The sequence below is a fragment of the Prionailurus bengalensis genome, chromosome D2 (assembly GCF_016509475.1).
Source record: "Prionailurus bengalensis isolate Pbe53 chromosome D2, Fcat_Pben_1.1_paternal_pri, whole genome shotgun sequence".
Lineage (NCBI taxonomy): Eukaryota > Metazoa > Chordata > Mammalia > Carnivora > Felidae > Prionailurus > Prionailurus bengalensis.
In genome coordinates, this window is record NC_057351.1 from 82,238,189 (window position 1) to 82,260,071 (window position 21,883).

The window sequence follows — 21,883 nt, forward strand, 5'->3', positions numbered from 1 at the left end:
ATAAATAAACATTAAAAAAATTAAAAGAACAAAATCTGGGAAAAGAACTATACACATTAGTGTAGAGGTCTTGGTGTGAACTTGTGTTTTCACCTCTCTTGGGTCCCTACCTAGAAGCAGGACGGCTGGGTCAAAAACTATATGATTAACTGCATAAGAAACTGCCAAAGTGTTTCCCAGAATGGCTGTATCATTTTGCCTTCAGACCAGTGATACAGGAGACTTTCAGTGTCTCTGCATCTTCCTGCTTTTTCTTTTTTTTTTTTCCTTAAGCTTCAGCCATTCTAACAGGTATGGTGGTATCTCCCTATGGTTTTAATTGGCATTTTCCCATTGAGTAGTGACACCGAATGCATTTTTTTGTGTGTGTCCTGGCCACTTGAATCTCTTTTTCGGTGAAGCATCTATGTAAATTCTTTTGCCAAGTTTTTGATGGGTTGTTTGTTATTGACTTTTCAGAGTTTTTATATATTCTTGACACAAGCGCTCTGTCAGATACGCATTTTGCAAATATTTTCTCCAATTCTGCAGCCTATCTTTTTACTCTTTACCAAACCTTTCAAAGACCAGGCATTTTTAATCTGAGGAAGTCCAACTTACCATTTTTTTTCTTTTGTTTTATGCTTTTTGTATCCTAAGAAGTATTTGCCTAAGCCAAGGTCGGGTTTTCTCCTGTGTTTTCCTCCAGAAGTTCTGTTGTTTTACGTTTTTTTGGTTTTTGGTTTTTGGTTTTTTGGGTCTTTTTTTTTTTTTTTTTTGCATTTGGGTCTATGATCTATTTGGAGCTGGTTTTTGTATGTAGCATAGGGTATGGATGGGCCTTCCTGCCCTCCCTTTTCTTCCTGTCTTTCCATATGGTGTCTCATTGTAGCCTTTGGAAATCCCACTTGTTGAAAACACTGTACTTTCTCATTGAGTTTTCTCAGTACTTTGTTGAGAATCAGTTTGCCTGTTGTGTGGTCAGTTTGTCTCATCAGTTTATTCTTTCCCTGGTATGCCCGCTCTCTTGATATCTGTAGTTTTATAACACATCTGAAAATCTGGGAGTGTGTCCTACTTGGTTCACAGTTTCTTTGGCTGCTTCACGTTATTTGCCTTTCTGTAGAAAGCTTAGGTTCTGATTGTTAGTTTCTACAGTAAACACCTGCTGCTATTTTGTAACTGTAGATCAATTGACATCTGAACTGTATTGATTCTTCTGATCCATGAACATGATATATCTCTCCCATTTCTTTTAGGTCTTCTTTGATTCTGTCATGAATGATTTGTGAGTTTTAGTATACAAATTTAGTGACCTTAAAATAACCTTCTGTGTATGTTTTTCTCTTTTATCCACCATTATCATCATCGCCCCCATCACTGCCAACACGAGATCCCTTATTCGTTACGTAGCCAGCGACTATGCTAATATCCTTACATATCCTTACCTATATGACTAATTTAAGCCTCTCAAGAACTGCACATTTTCAAATCACCGTGGCCATTTTACAGATGAGGCAACCGAGGCTCAGACAAGTGAAATAGCCTGTTCTGCTCCATATAGTGTTCTTGATCTCGATCAAGTGATTATTCCAAAATGTGTGCCTCTCAGACATTCACTCCTAAACTAATTTTCTGTTATGTACCTGTATAACTTCTACCATTAATAGAACGGTATTGTAAGATATCAAAAGGAGAGTGAGCGATGTGTAGATCCATATTTGGTAGGGAAACAGGATGGTTCTGTTCTTCCATTTCCCTTTCACTGTAGACTATTTTGTTAAGGTCAGAATACATACGTACAGGGCATGCTCCCAATCAGTTAGGCATTCTTGCATTTAAGAAAAATGCATATGGCAGAGCTTTCTGTGCAAAAGCAATACACCCCCCCACTTAGTTCTACTTCAGCTCCTCGAACATTTTCCTGAGTGAATATTTCTGGGTGTGGGTTGCTTAAGCCTCTTCACTTTTATCTCCCCTCTCCAAATGTGTCTCAAAATAGCTAAATCATTGCTTGTGTTCCTGTTATTATATTGAGTAACAGTTCCTGTGGTTGGAAAAGGAGCACTTCCTCCTTAGAACTCCCTTGTCAGTCTGTAATAACTCTCTTTTATAGTATCTGTAACGTTGGGTCTTAATTAATTGTTGTCATGTGCGTCTTCTCCACTAGACTGCGGGTAGACATTGTATTCCCTCAGCTTTTTATCTTGAAATTTTTCTTAGGTACAGAAATTTGAAGAAGCTCTGATAGTAAAAGCCAGTATACTCACCAACCAGATCCACCACTTACAGACATTTTTCCCAAATGCATTGTCTCTGCCTCCCCTCCCTTGTGGAGTTGTACGTGTGTGTAATGAAAACTGGTTTTTCACTCGACCAGAAGTTCACCACAGATATCGTGAATGTCATTCCTAATTGTGTTGTGCTTCTGCTAAGAATAATTCTGCAACACAGTCAATACGATTATGATATCCATAAAAATTAGCAGTGATCCCCCTAATAACATGTAATATGTGGCCCAAATGAAATTTCTTCATTGATTTTTTTGTTTTGGAAGGCCTAGGACAATTGTCGTGTCAAAAGTCCCATTTCTGGATCTGTCTGTGCATTCCCTCATGAGTAAACATTTTTGGCACAAAACCCTACCTAGGTGATAATGTGTCCTTAGAACACCATCACACTAGGAGGCACAGAAGAATCTGTGGGGGGATACAGTACTTTCAAGCTGAGCAAATGTCTTCCTTTCCAGTGAGCTTGACCTACTGGTTTCAGTACCCATGCAGGACTGTTGCTGGAATCATCCAGTCCTTCTGGAGTTGAAAGTGGCAATTTTTGTATTTTCCTATGCCATCTACGTTATTTAGTCTTCTGTAAGAAGGGCTTTGCTTTCTCTTCTCGTCACCCCCCCCTCCACCTTGTATACCAGTTTATCAATGGAGACTTATGTTTTTCTTTTTTTTTTAATTTAAGGTTTATAGTCCTTTGCTCTTACTGTTCATTTTGAAACTCGGATGTCCCCATTGTCCCACTTGTGGCCAGAGGACCCTTCTCACGTATCCTCCTGTGTCCTTTTGACTTGGTTCCACTGGTCTGGGAGAGAGTTGTGCCCCTGGTTCCACGTGTGCTCCTCCTAGGCAGGGCTGTCTACTCACCTCTGACCTTCCTCCAGGAGCTCCATGCTGTGGAAATGTGCCCACTCCTTAATGTTCATGGAGTGTTGTACTTGGTGCTACTCTGCGCCATTTTGAATCTTCTCATCAATTTGGTCTTATTCCCTCAGTGTCTTCTGGTGTTTCCCCAGTGGCCCCATTTCCTCAGAATCTTGGGAACCTTTGATTTTCTCCGGGCTGTGGTGATGGGGAGACAGGGTGGGCATAGAGCCCCAATGGGGGGTGTTTCCTGTATGCTATGTTCTCCTTTACACACCTGCTAGACAGATACATTGTTCTGCAGAATTTCTTTGGCGTTCCCCCAGATTGTCAATTTCTACTTCTCCATAGCGGGAGACTTTGAAAGTAAACGTCAAGACATTTAGCTTCAAAATCTCTCGAGGGCTTACAGAGTCGTAAGCAGACAAGCCATGAGTGCTGTGTCATGATGTATAGTGCTTGTACAGATATATGCACACAGTATATGTATTTATGTATAAATAAGTATTTCCTAAGAAATAATAGAACTGAGATTATCTCTTTTTCTAGTATATAATAATCTCATATTTCAAAATATATGTCATCTTCTTGTGACTCATGAACTTCGTTTTCTTAACACTTGGTATGTGACATAGTTCCCTCCTCACCAACACATCCAACCAGTATAAATAATATTGAGGACAGTATCCTTTATGATTCATATAGAGGAATTTCTTTTTATCCAAGAAAGTTTCAACTGTAATCTATAACTATGATGGTGACGGTGTCCTTTATGGACAGAAGTCAATTTAAAAAAAAATCTGTAGGCATATTGATCCTCCCTTCAACGGTAAAATTTTATTAACACTGAATTATTCTTGTTTCTATTACAGTGTGTTTACAGATGCTATATATCTTGGGAGAAGATTTGGGAAGTCCTAGGCCCTCTAAGGCTTTAATATTATCTGATTGCCTGAGTTTACAAAAATAAATTTAAAATTTTCTCCTCTACTCTCTGATTTGTGTTAGCAACAAATGAATTATATTGAGAAGTTATATACAAGTATATATTCCTCATTATACCATAAAGTATAATTGTATATGTAAAATTTTACCGTAATTTATTTTTATCCTATGTAACAAATGTGAGTATGTGTTTAATTTAGTGCATTGAATAAGTAGCAGATAATTGTTATGGGGAGCTTAAGATCTAAGATATTCCCTTTTGGTGTATTTGGCCTATAAATGTCTTCCCACAATTACTGCCACTGTAAAATTGAAATTGATTTTGTTTTGAAAATTAGATTTCTTTCCTTATGGTGTCTGCAATAATATGAAATACTAGTATTCTCTGAACTCAACCAGACACTCCATTTAAATTTAAGATACAGGTTTAATTTCGTTGCTAAGAGTTGAAAAAGCTAATAGATGACATTAGCGTAGTTTCTCAACCATACTATTCTTAATTTTGCGTAGTTTCTTTTTACAAACATTTTTCACTTTATGGTCCTTTATAAAATCAAGAATTTCAATATTTGGGAAACTAAATGAATAAAGCAATGCATACATTGGATAAAGGCTGCGTGGGGGCTGAATTTGTCTTGAAGCGAGAAAAGGGACACAACACAGTCCTCAAGTTTACCGTAGATTGTATTTCCGGGAACGGGCACCAAGTTTAAATGATGGGAGTGAATAGTCGTTTTCCCAAGAACCTGAGTTTTAACTGAACTCTCTGATTCAGGCTTTCAATTATATCTTGTGCTTCGTCAAATATTTAATTAACAACACGTGAAATACCTTTCCAAGCTACAGCAACAACTTGTGCCTTCTGATGTACTTTGCATGGCACACTTTTCCTTTCTTCATTTTGCAACGTTGTCCCGTCTGCATTTTCAGTGATTGTTTCTTTATAGTTCCCCTCCAAACCTAGAGGGGTGAAGACATTTCATATGATGTGGAAACACAAGTGAGTAGATCAAAACAAAGGAAAGAACAGTCGTACGTCTATTTCAAAAAATCTAAGGAGAAAGAACAGCTTCAAAAGGATCATAGAATTTGGAAGTGTTTTTCTGAGTGTGTTATTTTGATTTTAAATCCGAGTAGTACATTATTTTGTTGCTAAGGGCGAATAGTTTACTTGTCCTGAGAATGAGCTGTCCCCTGCCGCATCCTCTCCAGAAGCAATCCCAATGCACTCTGCGACTCTTTGCTTTCCTTTTTCTCTTTAATGTTTTAGAATCATTGTTTTATCCTTAGTACTGTGAAATCTCATGATGATAAGTCTTAGTCATGCTCGACAATCAATGCGTGCCATTTGAGAGAAATTATATCATTTAATTAATATCTATTTTTAAAAGCTTCAAAAAAAGTTATGTTTATTTATTTTAGAGCGAGAGAGACAGACAGACAGACATTGTGCAAGCAGGGTCGGGATACAGAGAGAGAGACACAGAATCTGAAGGAGGCTCCAGGCTGTCAGCACAGAGTCCAGCGTGGGGCTCGAACCCACAAACTGCGAGATCGTGACCTGAGCTGAAGTCGGACGCTTCACCGACTGAGCCACCCAGGCACCCCTAAACATTTTTGACAGCTTTATTGAGATGTAATTCATATATCAAAAAAATTCATCTATTTAAAGTGAACAATTTAAGTGTTTCGTATAATCACAGAGTTGTTGAACTACTACCGTAAGCAGTTTTAGCATATTGTCATCATCCCCAAAAGAAACCTGTACCCATGAGGACTCGCTCCCTGCTTAACCCCCAGACTTCCAGCTCTTGCCCGTCACTGACTGATCTACTCCCTGCCTTTCTGCATTTGCCTGTTCTGGACATTTGCTAACAATGGAATCACACAGTATGTATGGGGCTATCTGTGACTGGCTTGTGAGGTTCTACAAAACAGCAGGCTGGGATTTTGATAGGGATTGCATGGAATCTGTAGATTATTTGGGGGGTGCTGCCCATTAATTGCTGTTAATATCATAGCATTATTAGGTCTTCCAATCCATGAACATGGAGTATATTTCCATCAAGTATTGTGCTGGGTTTGGTGCTTTTGTAAATAGAGTTATTTTCTGAATTTGATTTTTGGGTTGTTCACTGCTAGTATATAGAAAAACAATTGAGTTTTGTATTTTGGCCCTGTATCCTGCAATCAGCTGAACTCATTCTAATAGTTTTTATATGGATGTTCTATCATTTTGTAAAACAAATAGCTTTTTTCTCTCCATCTTCTGTGTTCTTTCTGGAATCCCTGTTTCTCAGATATTGAATCTCTTGAATGGATTCTCTGGTGTTCTTATTGTGTGTGTGTGTGTGTGTGTGTGTGTGTGTGTGTGTGTGTGTCTTTGTGTCTTTTTTGTTCCATTTTCTGGAGGATTTTGTTAGCTTTACCTCCCCATATTTCTGTGAAAATAGTTATTTCTGCAAACATATTTTGAATATTCCAGAATCCTTCCTTGGTCTTTGTTCCTTTTCATAACATTATGTTCTCGTTTTATGGATATAATCTCCTGTGTGAAGGTAAATAATATAGGTCTTGGAATTTTCTTACATAGCCCCATTTTCCCACCCCCGCCCCGGCTTTGTTTCTGTTTGCTTTGGTTTCTCTTACTAATGACTTTCCTCATGAGACTGTACAGTCTTGATCAGACTGTTTCTCATGTGTGCACAGAGTTTGGAGGTACAACAAAGCTGCGTGGGCTGAACCTCTATGGGCAGACAGTGGATATGCTGTCTTGGGCTGTTCGGTTTCTCTAAAGAGGATTTTTCTGGTCTCCCGTTCTATTTTGACATGGGGCTAAGACTGGTAGAGGAAGTTGGTTTAACCCCCACTTGCTGGTATGTTGGGAGCTGGGCAGAGCAGAGAGCCGATTGCTCATCACTAGATATTCTCAGCCAGGTGGCTCCTGCCCCCGTCTCTTCTGCTTTGTCAGGCACCCCCCTTCCGCAACCCCCCCGTCCCCCAATGCCTTGCAGAGAATAAACACGTGGTCCCCTGCCTAGGAGTGAGTGGGTGTGTCCTTCGGTGGACTTGCCGGAGTCGACAGGCCACATGTTGAAGACATCAGTGCTCTTGATTTCCACCTCGTATGTAGTCTTGCCTTCTGAGTCTTCCTAGGGTTCTGTGCCAGGAATCAGCAGGTTCCCTTAGATGATCACCCCCTTCCTGCGTCTGGGGCACTCAGTAACCACTCCTGCTTCCCTTGTCTGCTTCCAGAATTCTCTTGTCTTTACTTGTGTCTCTTCTCTCTTTCTTCTTATGAGTTTGTGAATTAAAAGGTGTTCTTTGTTATCAGTTTAATGTGAGGAAACAGGGGTGAATGCATGTGTTAGATTACTTTTAATTTATCATGCAGAAGCCCCTAGGTATATTTTCACAAACCTCATCTCTGCAGAGACTTTGGAGGAATCTTTGGGCCAGTGAGTGGCGCTTTGAGGTGCTCCTTGTGTTAGCTTTTTGGACTCATTGTTTTTCTTTATAAAACTTCCTCCTGGCAAATAGAAGCCTTACACATTCCACTCGTGGCTTTCACTTTTGAAAACAGAAAGACTTCGTGCATCCTAGGGCTTTCCCCTTAACTGTACCAACAACTCATCCATTCACGCCTCACCTCCCATTGAAACGGAAGACTTCACTCTGTTACTTTCCTTGTCCCCATATTTCCGGTGCTCATAGTGTTGCTTTATGGTATCGGTTCTTTGGCTCGAATGTCCCCCAAAGTGAAAGTCGTCAGGAATTCGCCAAGTCCTTTGTCCATCCACTTTTACTATGATTCTTGCCCAGTGTCACTGAACAGTAGATCCTAAATGTCGCTGAGGGGTTCCTTTTTCTTTAATCTTTAATGACGATTAGGAGGCAGGTTTGTTTTCTTTACTAGAGTTGATACTTGAACATCTCAATAACAGTTTCTCTTCAGAGGACTTGCCTCGGTGAAAACATGTTTAAAGGTTTTAGCAAAAGTCGTCTCTGGCAGTCGTGGAGTGTGATCCCAGATTTAAGTGGAAGTCTCTGGTTACTCAGATCTGAAGCCTGCCCTCTGGACTCGGTGCTCCTGGGTCACTCTTCACAGCTCTCACAGCGCCTGTGGTTTGGGGCTGTCCCCAAGTCCCTTGGCACTTAAAGCACTTTGAAGAGAGTTGAAATTTCTGCCTGTGCCGTGTGTCCCAGGGAGAACAGGCGCCTGCCTGCAAAGCATGAGCTCCAGGATCATGTGAACCATTGTTATCTTGTTGACGAACCTCCAAGAGCAACTTCATACCTCACCTTCAAGTCATGTGTCTAAGTCTGTCTTTGTTATATAGAGAAGTCACACCCTCTCAACTCCTCCGGGCCAGGCATTAAAACCCTTAGATTGTTCTTTTAAATGATACACTCACCCTAAGACCTTAAACTAGGCAGAGTTGGCAAAGATACTGTGTCAAAGGTAGGTCTCATCCCCAATTCCCGTTTTCCAACATCTGTCCTTTTTTTTTTTTTTTTTAAATCCCTTGCCCCCGTATCCCTCGGTGACATCTTACATTCACCTACCTGCCACAGAACGTCCCCTCCTCCACCACCAATGCTTCGTTCTGCCTGTCTTCTGTTCTCCCTGTTCCCTGTCCTACTCTCCACCTGCCTGGTGCACTGGGACCCCAAGCATATTTAACTGGAGCATTGAGGGTAGTTCTAGGAGGTCAGGGGCAAGTTTAGTCCAGGATTTGAACAATGCACAGCAGTAACCATGTCTGCATGGACACGGCGGCCTGAGGATAAGATTTTTGAGGATCGGGGAGCAGGAAACACAGAACTTAGGGACAGGGAGGACCTGTCTTCTCTCAGGACCGTCTTCTAAAATATTAATATGTATTTCAGTTTATAAAGGTAATCTGGTTTTGTTCTCCAACCCCCAAGGGCTACCTGGTTTGTTTGTTAGTTGCTTAGATATGTTTTCTTTCTTGTGCTGTGTTCTTTACATTGCTGAAATACGTATATGTAATCATCTCCAGGTTTCTTCCTCAAGCATTTTCTCATGTAATTAAAATAGTTCTTATTTGCATAGTTAACGCTTAGTGTCTTAGTGTCATGATCACGCTATGGTCTGGTTGCCTGACTTGGCAAATAGCGATCGATACAGGGTACCCGGTTCACCCTGAGCTCCGAATAAACAGTAAACGGATGAGTTAGCATATGGATGTCCCATGCAATATTTTCAATGCGGTATTTGCGACATGCTTATTTCCTGTTATGTATCTGAGATTCAGATTAAACTGGGCATCCTGTATTTTATCTTGCAAACCTACACCGTATCCTAACACTTACACCGTTTCTGGTTGTTGAACATGCAGATGTTTTCAGCAATGCAGCAGACATCTTTGGGCGTAAACTTCCATAGTTTTGAATGACTTCCTTTGGTGGATTGTTAGCAGTATCATTACCAGGGCGATGAGTGGGTTTTTTTCCCCCCAAGACTTTTCAAACCTATTGGCAAATCGCTTTTTAAAAAGGTTATAGCAATTTATGCTCCCACCAGCAGTGCAGAAGAGTGCTCATTCCCTGCACCCTTGCTAACATTATCATCCCTTAAATACTTCTCTGCTGTTTTGGCAGGCAAATAATGATATATCATTTTCATCTGTGATTACTAATGAAGTTCACATTTTTTGTTTCTTAGGCATTCTCTGTCCTGATTTTTAAGTTTTCTGCAACTGTATCCTGACTTCTCTGCCCCTATTTTGCATTGCTTTGAGGTCTCAGGAATTATGTCTTGTTTTTATTTATTTACTCATTTTTCCTCAGCCTCTGGGGCTGGAACCTGGTCCCCACACTCAGGTTTCGGGACGCGTTCTGCACAGTCACCACCAGCCTACCTCCCAGCCTATCAGTTGTTCAAAAGTAAAAGCTTCCTATGACTTCTCAGTGCATTTCAAATAAATCAATTAAAAAGCAGAGAATAGTAATTTTCTTTCGAGCCTGCAGAATGAGTTTTCCTTTCATAGCTCTCCCCCATTTCTGCTTCTAGTTTCTGGCTGGTTTCAAATACAGCTTCCATAACGACCCACTGAATGCCTCCCCAGAAACCCACTGGTCCACCACATGGGCTCCACTGGGTCCACGAGAACAGTAGAGCAATGGTGACTGCATGGCTTCCCTTTGGAAATACGGGTACCCCATGCATGGGACTCCATTCCAAAGGCCATAGGGAACATTTCTATGGATTTCAGCAGGCATATCACCCCATTCCAGCTGGGGTCCAAGGCTTCAGCTTAGAAGGGAGCTGAAATAGTGAGACTTGCTTCCTCTAAGAAAGTCTGAACAGGACAACTGCTCTGGAACAGTTCCGTAGGTGAAATAAAGAATACATTTGCACCCCCTGGCCTTTCGCCCTCTAACTCATGGTGGAGCCCTGCCTCTGTCCCCTTCCCTGGGCGGATTCCCAATTGGTCCTCGTCGCCGTAGAGTAAGAGGCCATTGGCTTGCCTCCATGACATTCTCATCCAAAGCAAAGTCTGCCCGACTGGCCATTTGCATATTCCCAGGACTGGCTTTGTGGAAATTGCTGCCTTCTCGTCATTTCTTCATTCCTGCATCATGTCAGTTGCGCCAGTCTTGGCCTTGCGTGAAGTTTTCAGCATTACATGGCAGTCTGCTGCCTACGTTGAGTGTCTCCGTTATCACCTGTTTGAGTGTCTGGCCGGACTCCGGGTGCGCACTGTTTCTTCTCGTCCACGCTGCTCAGTGCTTGGGCGGTTGGCATTCTCAGGACTGCTCTGGGGTTCTGCTTTTCTTTCCATTTTCGGCTTGATATTTTAAGTTAAGTACATGGGTATACTGGATCTAATTATATACATAGCTGGCTTTGTGATTTCCGACGATTCTAATGTGTAGGTTCCCATTGTTTAATCGTTTTGACCTGCAGAAAATTAATTTGAGCCCCTGCCAGGTGCATCTTGGCCAATACAGGCCTCTACTTGGTCTAAAAAAGCCCGGCGTCTCCCGAGGAAAAGGCCGGCCACAGAGAGCTGCGTCAAGGAGGAAAGTGGGACATCGTGTGTGGCCGCCTCTGCCTTTCCTCACCCTCCTGCAACTTTCTCTGATGCCTGTAGAAGTATGGGGAAGTCAGTCTCCAACTCATGTTGGCCATTAGCAGCGGCCTCAGGTTTCTCCAAAAGAGAATTCAAATGTGCATCTGGACAAGAGGAAAGAGATGAGTTCAGCTACAAAGTGCCCGCCTTGCAGCTGGAAACCCTGGCTTTACACCCGGTTTTGCCATTGACTCATTCAGAGGGGACCACTCAGCCCCCTGTCTCACTGCCTGCAAAATGGGGCAGGAAGAGAATCTGTGGCGTGGTGGACTGGGCCTCAGCACAGCCCTTGACACAGGGTGGTCAACGGTACAAGGACCATTTCCCAAAAGGGCATCTCCTAAAGAGTAAGGGAGATACAGAGGCAGCTTCTCTGGAGTCATGAGGATGCCAGATATTTACATATTTCACAAGTTCATATTCATGGACATTTTGCCACTTTCCAAATCATCCCTCCAGTGGAAAACAGGCAATCTTCAGCTCTTTCTCTGAACCCCAACGTGGAATCAAATCTCAACAATTATCATCATTCACAAAGAATTTATGTTTCTATGCAAGTGGAAGATAGCATGTTGTCATTCTTGTATTTGTTCAGTTTGTGCAGTGCATCCTTTGAGGACTCGTTTGGAAGCATACACGTATACTATAGGAACAAAATGGATTGGGAAAAATACTGGACGGTAACATTTCCCGGTAGAGTATGCGCCCAGATGAATACAGAGCGCATTTAGGTGTTCCGGTAGAGTGCTTGGAGAGGTGGGGTGGGTAAAAGAACACAGTTCGGGACCGCATTTAAGAGGGCAACATTGGGGTATGTCTGAAAGAAATGTCTCATCCTGTAATTGGACCAGACTCGTACTGGTCGAATGGGCGAAAATGTATTCCCTCTGTTTCTTAAAATGTCATTAGTTTAGGGGGGAATCTAGAAAAGCAAGGAAGGTTTTTATGTTTTTATGTTGAGCCATGACCCCCCAGAAGGGATACATCGTACCCAGTGGTAACGGGACCACCTGACCCTCTGCCCACCCACCAAGCCCAGCCCCCTTCCGCGCACACACCCACAGCCGCACACGTACTGGCTGCCTCTTCCTTAGCTGCTTTGCCCCGTTCTTTCCTCCATGACTTGATTCCGTGTGTTGGTTTCTGTTTTCCCTCCTCCTCTTCCTTTTCTCCCGGCTCCGTCTGCCAGGAGAAACCGTCCTCTCTGCCACTTTACATTCTGATGAGCTTGCATGCCTCTTCACATTCTTCTTGTGGAAGAGAATTGGACCATAACTCATCGTGGAATCGGTGGTGATTGCCTCCAAATTGGCCAAGGGGGACACGGGCAGATTTTGAGAAATAAAAGGCCTCTCTTTGCCACGGCCCAAGAGGAAGGGCTGCACACACATTTCGCCCGGTAATAAGAGCAGCAACTTTCCACGGAGCACAGAACACAAGTGTCAGTGGTTCCAATCTCGTCTTTCATTTTTGCATATTTAATGCAAAAACGTTTAAAGCTTGTTTTTCCAGCCTCGACAACCGTGTGTCAGGAAGCATTTAATGCAGCTAGAGAGAAGGAAATAGAGCAAAGCCAAGATGGTGAGGTTGGCAGTGACCGGTCCTCACGTGCCGGGGGGCCAGAGCTCGGGGGCCCCCACCCACACACCCCGCTGCTTCTCTGCTGGTTTTGCCCCCAGACTCTTAGTCGATACCGACTTTCCCCGTTGTTCTCGAGAATGTTGTTCTCTAATTGTGCCCTTTGACTCCTTTACAGGGAAACTTCGTGGCTTGTATGACAGCTATTTTACGACAGATGGAAAATTATCATTACGCCCATTTGATCAAGACTTTCGGAAAAATGAGGACTGATGTTGTTGTGAGTGTTACTTTGACCCTTTTCATATAACCACGTGGGGGGGGGCAGCATTTTAGGCAAAACACTGGTGTGGAGATTTCCATTTTAAATGTGATTTTGCACGGGGACTTGGCGCCAGTTGACTTGAGAAGCCACCTGGCGAGGTCCTACTGAAGTCACATCTCTAAGAAGATGAGGGTCCCCACCGCAGGCTTGTTTCTTACGCGGAACTGGGGAGGGACTCGTCATCTCAGCCCAGAACGAGCTTTCTTCTCTGATGGGTTCCCTCTCCCGTGTTCAGGGATCACTAAAGATGTGGAGATGTCCCAAGGAGAGTCTGCCGGTAACGCCCGTTCACCTGTTGACTGGCTTCTCGGTAGCAGAAGCCAGAAAGTCTTTTCAGCTTTTTTTTTTTTTAATTTATTTATTTTTTTTAATTTTTTTTTCAACGTTTATTTATTTATGGGATAGAGAGAGACAGAGCATGAACGGGGGAGGGGCAGAGAGAGAGGGAGACACAGAATCGGAAACAGGCTCCAGGCTCTGAGCCATCAGCCCAGAGCCCGACTCGGGGCTCGAACTCACAGAGCGCGAGATCGTGACCTGGCTGAAGTCAGACGCTCAACTGACTGCGCCACCCAGGCTCCCCAGTCTTTTCAGCTTTAAATTATACTCTGGTATTAATTAGCTCCAGTCATGGGAGCTCATCAGCATTTCTCCTAATAATTCTCTAGTCATCCTCAATACAACTATGACACAGCTCAATTAGGAGAAGCATAATAGAGGGGAAGTTACCACTTAGGAACCACCTCCCTAATGGCCTGAGATCCCACGGCCATATGGCAGATGTCTTCCGCAAAGCTGCAACCGCACTTGTTGGCGGAGTTCTCGATTAGCTGTTGACCTCAGCTCTGGAATCTAGTAACGCGGAGTTCATTTCTGAGACCCCTGGATTCCTATAGGGTACGGCAGATGCTATGACTGTCTCCATGACTAGGTTGCTTACGCTGCACACTGTTAAACCTCCCTTACTGAGGGAAGGGCAGAAGAATGCACTTAATGATTTTTTTCAAAGGATTATTTCTAAGAAGAACATGTTCTTATTAATTGTTGCCACTGTGAGTGTGTGTGTCCACGTGGATGCACTTCTGTGTATGTGTGTGTGCGTGTGTGTATTTAAATTTCTAAGGAGACAACAATGAATCTGCTTCTTAAAATCATAGCGGATTTCCTTGAATAAAAAGCAAAGGAGCAAGAGTGTATGTGTGTATGTGTATGTACGTGTCTCTGGATGTTCAGTTCTTTTCAAAATCATCGGCATGCGGTTTAAAGTAGGGGTGTGCTCATGGGAGGATCTGTGTTACATTTATATCCTCCCAGTCTTGAGTAGTTACGGCACAGTGAATTCACATTGGATATACATGATGTTGCATGCCCCCGGTGAATCTTCACTGGATCCCTCGGCCCCGTTTGGGTCACCGAAAGGATAGTTGCAGGTGAAACTATGTGCACATTTTCCTAACTAGCCTTCCAGACTGAAGAATACGGTTTTTCGAGTGAGAAGTACACCCATCCTGAGTAATTAGGATCTAATTAATAATTTGCCCTTTATCAGAAGAGTCCCGTGATCAAAATCCCCACATGCAAATCGCTAAACATATTTCATCTCAACTATTAAGAGGTGCTGTTGGTAGAGAACCTTTAGTGCATTGTGAAAAGTGATGTTACAAAATGGTTTTTAGAAATGACTATAATTTGCTGAATTCCGAGCGTGTGCCCTCTCTCCTTGCACAGAGCAGACGATCAGATGCTTACTCCATGTTGTGGTCCTGATTTCCCCAGGGATTTATTTTTTTCCCCCCTTAGACACAGCAGTTCAGAAAATCAATTATTTGCAGACGATTTGATTTCCGTCATAAAATGGCATTTGTGGTTTGGATATCAGGAATTCAAACTGCAAGGATCGTAGACCTATTTTATTGTTGTTAATCTGTTGGAACCTTTGTAAAATGTGTTTCTGTCTATTAAGTATACCTAGAAAGTATTTGACTGTTTTGCTACTCTGACCACCACTCACAAAAGTAAGAGATCATTTTGTGTTAAATAACTGAAAGTTAGTTAGTGCTGCAGGAGGAAAATAGTGTAGACCATTTTCTCAAGACTATTTCCTTGTAACAAGTGCTGCTTCAGGTTTTCAAGTGTAGCCCTCTTTTGGTTGGATGAGTGATTCCCATACGAAATCACAGTTCCTATCAAGACCAAAGTCACGTGCCTCAGAGCTGTTAATTTTATAGTCTCTCAAATGGTCCCTTAGACCCCAAGACAGTGAGAGAATGGAGCACAGCGTGAGGCAGATAGACTGATCCAGAAAAGAAAAGGAACCGACACGTTCCGTCCCAAACTCTCTCGCGACACGGCGATCTCTGTAGCATGGCGAGCCTCGCAGGACCGCAGTGGGGATGCCGGGCTGCAGAATGGGCTGCTGGCTGTTCCGTGTCCAGTGTCAGAATCAGGAACACCAGGAGAGAACTTGCAGTGTCCACGGTAAGATCAGAAGTGATGCACAGTGCCCCGGACCTTGCGGGGAAGAGAGCGGTCTTGGTGCTTCTCCCAAATTTCCCAGTAGATGGCCTTTACGAAGCGTCTGTTGAGGGACCGAATGGGCAGTGTCCCATATCCAAGGACAGTAGGGGCAGAAGTGACGCTTCCTGGTTAAATGTCGAGTGAACGTGGCACCCGAGTACTGTAGCCCTCTTGCCTCCACCTTGGACTCGTGGCTGGCTGTGTGTCCCCGAGCAGCCCCGCCTGTCCCCATGGCCTCTCCACTTCTGGGTTCTTTTTTTTGTTTTGTTTTTAATGTTCATTTATTTTTGAGAGAGAGAGAGAGAGTGGGGGAGGGGCAGAGAGAGAGGGAGACACAGAATCCAAAGCAGGCTCCAGGCTCCGAGCTGTCAGCTCAGAGCCCGACGCGGGGCTCAAACCCATGAACTGTGAAATGATGACCTGAGTCGAAGTCGGACGCTTAACCGACTGAGCCGCCCAGGTGGCCCTCCACTTCTAGGTTCTAACCTAAAGAAGCCAAGCTGGCAGACCTGTGAGTGAGCAGGGCCCTCTCTCTGGAATGCCCTACCCCCTTCCTGCAGCTTCAGTCCCACCCCTTCGGAGGACCCTGACCTGACACCTGCCCTGGTCTCACCAGGCGGACGCACGCCCTGTGCTCCTTCCTCCTTTCCTTGTCTGTCCCACTCGGCCATCAGCCTGTACCGAGGTGGTGCTGATGTCTCATGCCCGGTAGCAGTGAGTGAGGATGCTTGTGGGGGTTGGGAAAGCAAGGACCGGAGCAGGTGACTGTCCACGCCCGGGAAACATCCCGATGTTGGGTGAGCCTTGAGCGCCGTGTGAAGCAGCCACCACAGGGTAACCTGCAGCCTGTGTGGGTGGCGTCCTGAGTGGGAGGAGGAGTCTTGCGCCGAACACGTTTCTCTACTTCTTGTGACCATTTCCTTGTAGATGAAGCCGTAGTGTAGGTCCTCCTCCCCGGACGGTGAATCTGGGGGGTGCAGAGCCCTTTCAGAGTGAATCCAGTGAGTAGCTATTTATTGGGCACCAACTTTGTGTTAGAACAGTGGAGGAAGCCGTGGGCAAAGCAGACAGTTCCTGTCCTCCTGGGCCTACATTCTGGTGGAGAACATCGCAGCTCATCAGGGAGTCCTTCCAACCAATTCCAGCTATCCATGCTGCAAGGGCATGGTCCTTGTAAAATAGCTAGACTGGACTGGGTCGGGTGGTCAGGAAGCCTCCCTTACAAAGGAGAGGACTGTGGAGTATTGAAGAAGGGAGAGCCATGCAGTTTGTGGGGGGGGTGGGGGGGCAGCATGTACAGGAGCCTCTGGTGGGGGGAGGCCGTCGGTGGGGGGGCAGCAGTACCAGGGATGAGATGAGCCTGGACAGAGGCTGGGATGTCAAACCGCGTGGACCCCACAGGCCAAGCGGAGACACTCTGTGCTCTTTGCTTGTTTGTTGTCGACTTTCTACACCGTTTGTTTGCTATTTTCCCCTGAATTGTTTTAAAATTATTTTTTCAGACACTTATTTATTTACTTATTTATTTTTTATTTTTTGAGTAAACTTTTTGGGGTAATTGTAAAGTCACCCGCGGCAGTAAAGAGAGAGGTCTGTGGGCGCTGCGCCCGCTTTCCCCGGGGGGCAACATCTTGCGGAACTGCAGCGCGGAGTCAAGACCCAGTGCCGGCGTTGATGGGGTCCTTGGCTCTCATGCATCTTCCCCCAGTTTCGCTTGTACTCTTTCCCCTATTTATCGTGAGAAGCTTCAAACATACGGAGAAGCTGAAAGAACAGCACAGCGAAAACTCTACTGCCCCTGTCCCCCAAAGGCATCGGTGGTGAGCACTACACCGTGTCTGCCTCTGCCGCGTCTCTCTGTTTCACCAGCTGGGCAGCCACATCCCGTAAGTGTGTGAGAACCATGTGTCTCCCCTGGTGGTTCAGCAGGCCTCTCTCGGGAATGAAGATCTTCTCCAGTGGCCTCGTTGCCTTTCCTGAACATAGCAGCCATGCCCTCATTGGTGCCATTGGTATTCGCATTCTCTCAATTCTGTCCAGTCTTTCTTGTCTTTCGTTAGGGGCTTCCGCAAATCAGGATCCAGCCCACATTCACTCATTGCATGTGGTTGTACCTCCTTCGTCTCTCTTTCTGCTAGAACAAGTGCCTCACCTTGGTTTTTTTTTCTTTCTCCGTGCTGCTTTGGGATGCCTTTCAGTGTGTTTCTGCATCCCTCCATAGGTCCTGCAGACTGGACGGTTGGCCTAAAATTCAAGTTCATCCTTTTGGCAAGGGTGTTTCAGAGCTGGTGTTAAGTGCTCTTTGATGTTGTGCCCACTGGGAGGCTGGGATTGCCAAGCTGACCATTACTGACGAGAAGTTTGATTGCTTGGTTGACAGCGGTTACAGCCTGATCTCCCCGTTGTGAAGCTATGTACCCCGTTACAATTAGCACGTAGTCTTTGGGTGATACTTTGGCACGCACAAAATGTCGGCAGATATCCAATCCCCTGACAGTTCCTCATCTGATGAGTTTAGCATCTGTTGAGGGTCCTTCTCTGAAACAGTTATTTCTTTGGCAAAGCAGAATTTCTTACTTCTGGGAGTCACAACATTTTGGCTTTAATCTCAGAACATTGGGAACCCCCTGGGGATGTGGCTGAATGGGAGGTTGGGAAGTGTTGGTGCCTTGACCAGGTTTACAACTTGAAAAGGCCATTCTGGGTCAAGCGTGGGGATCGAGAGGGACAATAGGGGACATAGGTAGACGGGCTAGGATTCTCCTTGGCAGTCCAGGTGAGAGAGGATGACCGTTTATTCAGGTGGATGGGGGTAGGGATAGATAGAAGCAGGTGGATTTATGACAAGAAGATTCCGCCTACGCATTGGTGCCTTTTGTTAGAGCTGCCCACTTATCGTATGGGGCATCTGGTACCCCCATAACAATCAAACTGGAAAATGCCGCGGGAAGGAATTGGTGCTGAGAGCTGAAATTTTCACAAAAAACCTTGTATCAGTCCTCTGTCTCCCCTTGTTGACTCGGAGCTTCCAGCGTAATAGTCTGCTAAGCCTCATCGGCCATGGTGGGGACCATCGCCATGCCTAGTAAATTATGCAGACCGACAAGGACGCCTTTGCAGAACCTCATCCTCCACAATACGCAGAGTTTTGTCTGATCAGCAAAGTACCAACATTGAACAGCTGAGCCATACTAATGAAGTATGGGGCTGTGTTTCCTCGAAAAAAAAAATCAGGGAGTTGGGAAAATATGCTCCTCTTCCAGAATAATAAAACCCAGACCCTGTATCTCAATTATCAGGCTTTGAGGAGTGATCAGCAAGAAAGCCAGCAATTTTATGCAAATAGAGATGTGGCTAAATTATGGCACCCAGCCGGCCAAATGTGCAACCTGGTCATTAAAATGTGAAAGTCTTGGCAAAGCGGGGAAACTTAAGTGGTGAGCTCTGCATGGCGGTCATCGACCGGGGGAGAGGTGCTGTGCGTTGTGTCTGAGTTGCCCGGAGCACCCCTGGTGGTCCGAGCTCGTGTGAGCAGGGTCTGGAGGACGTTGGGATGCCTCTTCTCTCTTGACTTTGGCTACGTCCCGAACCTCTCTTCGACTGGGGGCCCCTGTTGTCAAAAGGGGGAAGGGATCACAGTTGCTCCCTGAGGTCTCAGTCATAGTGGGGGGCCCACCGCAGGCACGACTTACCAGAGCCCGACATTGCCGTTAAGGTTGCCGTGAAAGTATTTAACTTTGCGCATCAGCTTATTGATTCTGTCAAATTGAGCTTGTACCTATTGGCGAGAACCGCCTGTTTCGAACTTTGCTAAGAGTCGCGTTCCTGGCCGTTTAACTTCCTTCCGTTCGTCGCCCGAGTCCTCACGGCCGTTGCGCCTCCTTATGGTTCCGTAGATTAAATAAATGACACACGGCCACTCACTGGGCAATCTCCGACCACGACCTCATTTTTCTAAGAGAAGGCTCTGTTGCTTTTCCCCTGCCCACCCCGGACCTTGAGGGAGCATGCAGACTCCTGGGGCCGTGTGCTTTTGAGGATAAATGCTAGTTTTGTTCCAGGCAGTTCAGAACAAGTGCCAAGCTGTCAGGCTCATGAAATTCTCCCACTTCTGACAGGCACAGGCCGGAGCCCCCAGGAAAAGGGGTGTCCCTTCCTGATGCCAGGAGCAGTCTTAGCGTGGAAGCAGGGTAGCAGGGCAGGGCATGCCCCGCAAAGAGCAAAGAATCGTGCCCAAGACAGCACAAGAATCGCTGAGTAGCATGTGGGGTCGTAGCTGCCAGATGAAAGTGACCACGCGACCGCGTAGATGCTCAGAGGGTCATGGCAAGCTGGACAGGTGCAGGCGGTCGGGAGTTCCCGCCCGAGGCTTTTCCTTGTTAAGTTACACTAAAAAAAAGGAATGGATGTTAATACCCCGTATTCCACCTGATGGGCCCTGTTCGTAATGAAAAATGGATTTAGAGTAAACAGAACAAATAGCTACAACCCGCATGTGATGCTTGCAAAATATCTGTTTCCCTACAAGCAGAAAGAATGCATATGGGTAACCTGAAAATCTACTCCTTATGACCATTAGATGTACCGGGTGCCGTTTCTGAATACATCCCTGAAAACGTGATCGCAGACAGGAGGTGCTCAGGCAAACAGAAAAGTAGAAATCAGGCACAGCTCCTGTGAAATACATCTTCATTACTTTTTAGATTGTTTTCGTTCAGCCAAAAAAAAAAAAAAAAGAAGTCATTTATACTGTAATTATTCAAGGGGGGATTGGTTTTCTCCTTTCTCTTGGTGGGCTGTTTCAGTGTTCTGTTTTTTATTTCAGGATTTCCTGATGGAAACATTCATCATGTTTAAGAACCTCATTGGGAAGAACGTCTACCCTTTCGACTGGGTGATAATGAACATGATGCAGAATAAGTAAGTACCGGGAGAAAAGCTCTCACCTTTTACAAGGTGCCTAATTCACATCTGGTGGGCACAGTGGTGTTGCCTGGATACCATGGGGGCTCTCCTACAAAGAACACATCCTCCCCATTCTGCGGTGCAGACAATTATTTGGAGAAACGGACCTGGAGATGGGGTGATTTCCTTGTGCCGATGCAGGGCTTTTTCCCCCTGGGGAAAGAGGGAGTTGAGCCCTAACCCCTCCTTAGCCTTCGTCAGAGGCGACCTTTGTCTATCTCTTGCCATCCATTTGCCGTCGTATTTTAATCACGTGTGTTTATTAGCCCAAGTGTTTCTCACCCTGTCGAGGTTTTTGAAAGGTCTTTGCATTTTCTCATTTCAGCTTTAAAGAGTGAGCATTTTCTTCATACTTATTAAATATTAATCCTGTGCCCGGTTTATCATTTCGCTGTGAAGGCTGTTGGTTAACGTTCCAGCTCTTGTGTTCTCTACTTCCTGTAAGCACCAGCAGTGATCATTGGGTTCTCAATCACATGTGATTTCTGGAAGAAATTCCCCCGACCTCTTTTTTTTCCCCCCCTTATTTCTTATTGCATTTTTTATGGAGATAGTTATAGATTCATAGGCAGTGCGGTTGTAAAAAGAAATACAGAGAGATCTTGTGTATACTTTACAAAGCCAGGTTCCCTCGATGATAACGTTTTCCAAGACTATCGCACGATTCTGCTCCCAGGGAGTCGGCATGGATATGATTCACCAGTGTTACACCGCTATTCCCATTGTACTTGTGTGTGTCCTCCGCGCCTGTTCTTGAATCCACCAGCACAAGGGTCCCTCTTGTTGCCCATCGATAACACATCCTTCTCGCCCCTCCACCTCCCCCCTCCCTAAACCCGGGCAGCCACTCCTATTTTCTCCACTTCTAAAATTTTGGCATTTCCAATGTGATACATAAATGGAATTCTACCGAATGTAACATTTCTAGGATGGACTTTTTTCACTCTGCTGTTGGGCATATCGATAGTTTCTTCCTTTTCTTTGTCTGGTGGCCTTGCAGGGTATGGATGGACCACAGATGGTTTAACCATTCATCTGACGAAGGACGTCTGGGTGCTTGCCAGTTTGGGGCTACTATGGATAAGGCTGCTATGCACATTCATGTACAGATTTGTGTGTGAACATAAGTTCATTTCTCGGGCATAAATGCCCTGGGGTAGGTACGCTGGGTTGTATGGTAACTACATGTTTAATTTTATAGAAGCTGCCAGGCGATAGCTGTACCATTTTACGTTCTCACAAGCGATGTAAGAACGATCCAGTGTTTCTGCATCCTTGCCAGCATTTGCTGTCCTCGTTTTAGCCCTTGTGATAGATGTGTTGTG

At 44.9% G+C, this 21,883-nt stretch overlaps 1 protein-coding gene across 4 annotated transcripts in view; it reads left to right on the forward strand.

The window, feature by feature from the left end:
- DOCK1 (dedicator of cytokinesis 1) overlaps positions 1-21,883 on the forward strand; it is a 530,259-nt gene that overhangs the window by 319,045 nt on the left and 189,331 nt on the right. For 2 of the 4 annotated variants that reach the window (XM_043597859.1, XM_043597860.1), the window contains exons 28-29: positions 12,930-13,031; positions 20,419-20,513. In XM_043597859.1, coding sequence (XP_043453794.1) covers positions 12,930-13,031; positions 20,419-20,513 — 197 coding nt within the window. The remainder of the gene's footprint in view (positions 1-12,929; positions 13,032-20,418; positions 20,514-21,883) is intronic. The other 2 variants (XM_043597862.1, XM_043597863.1) reach the window with 1 other exon arrangement.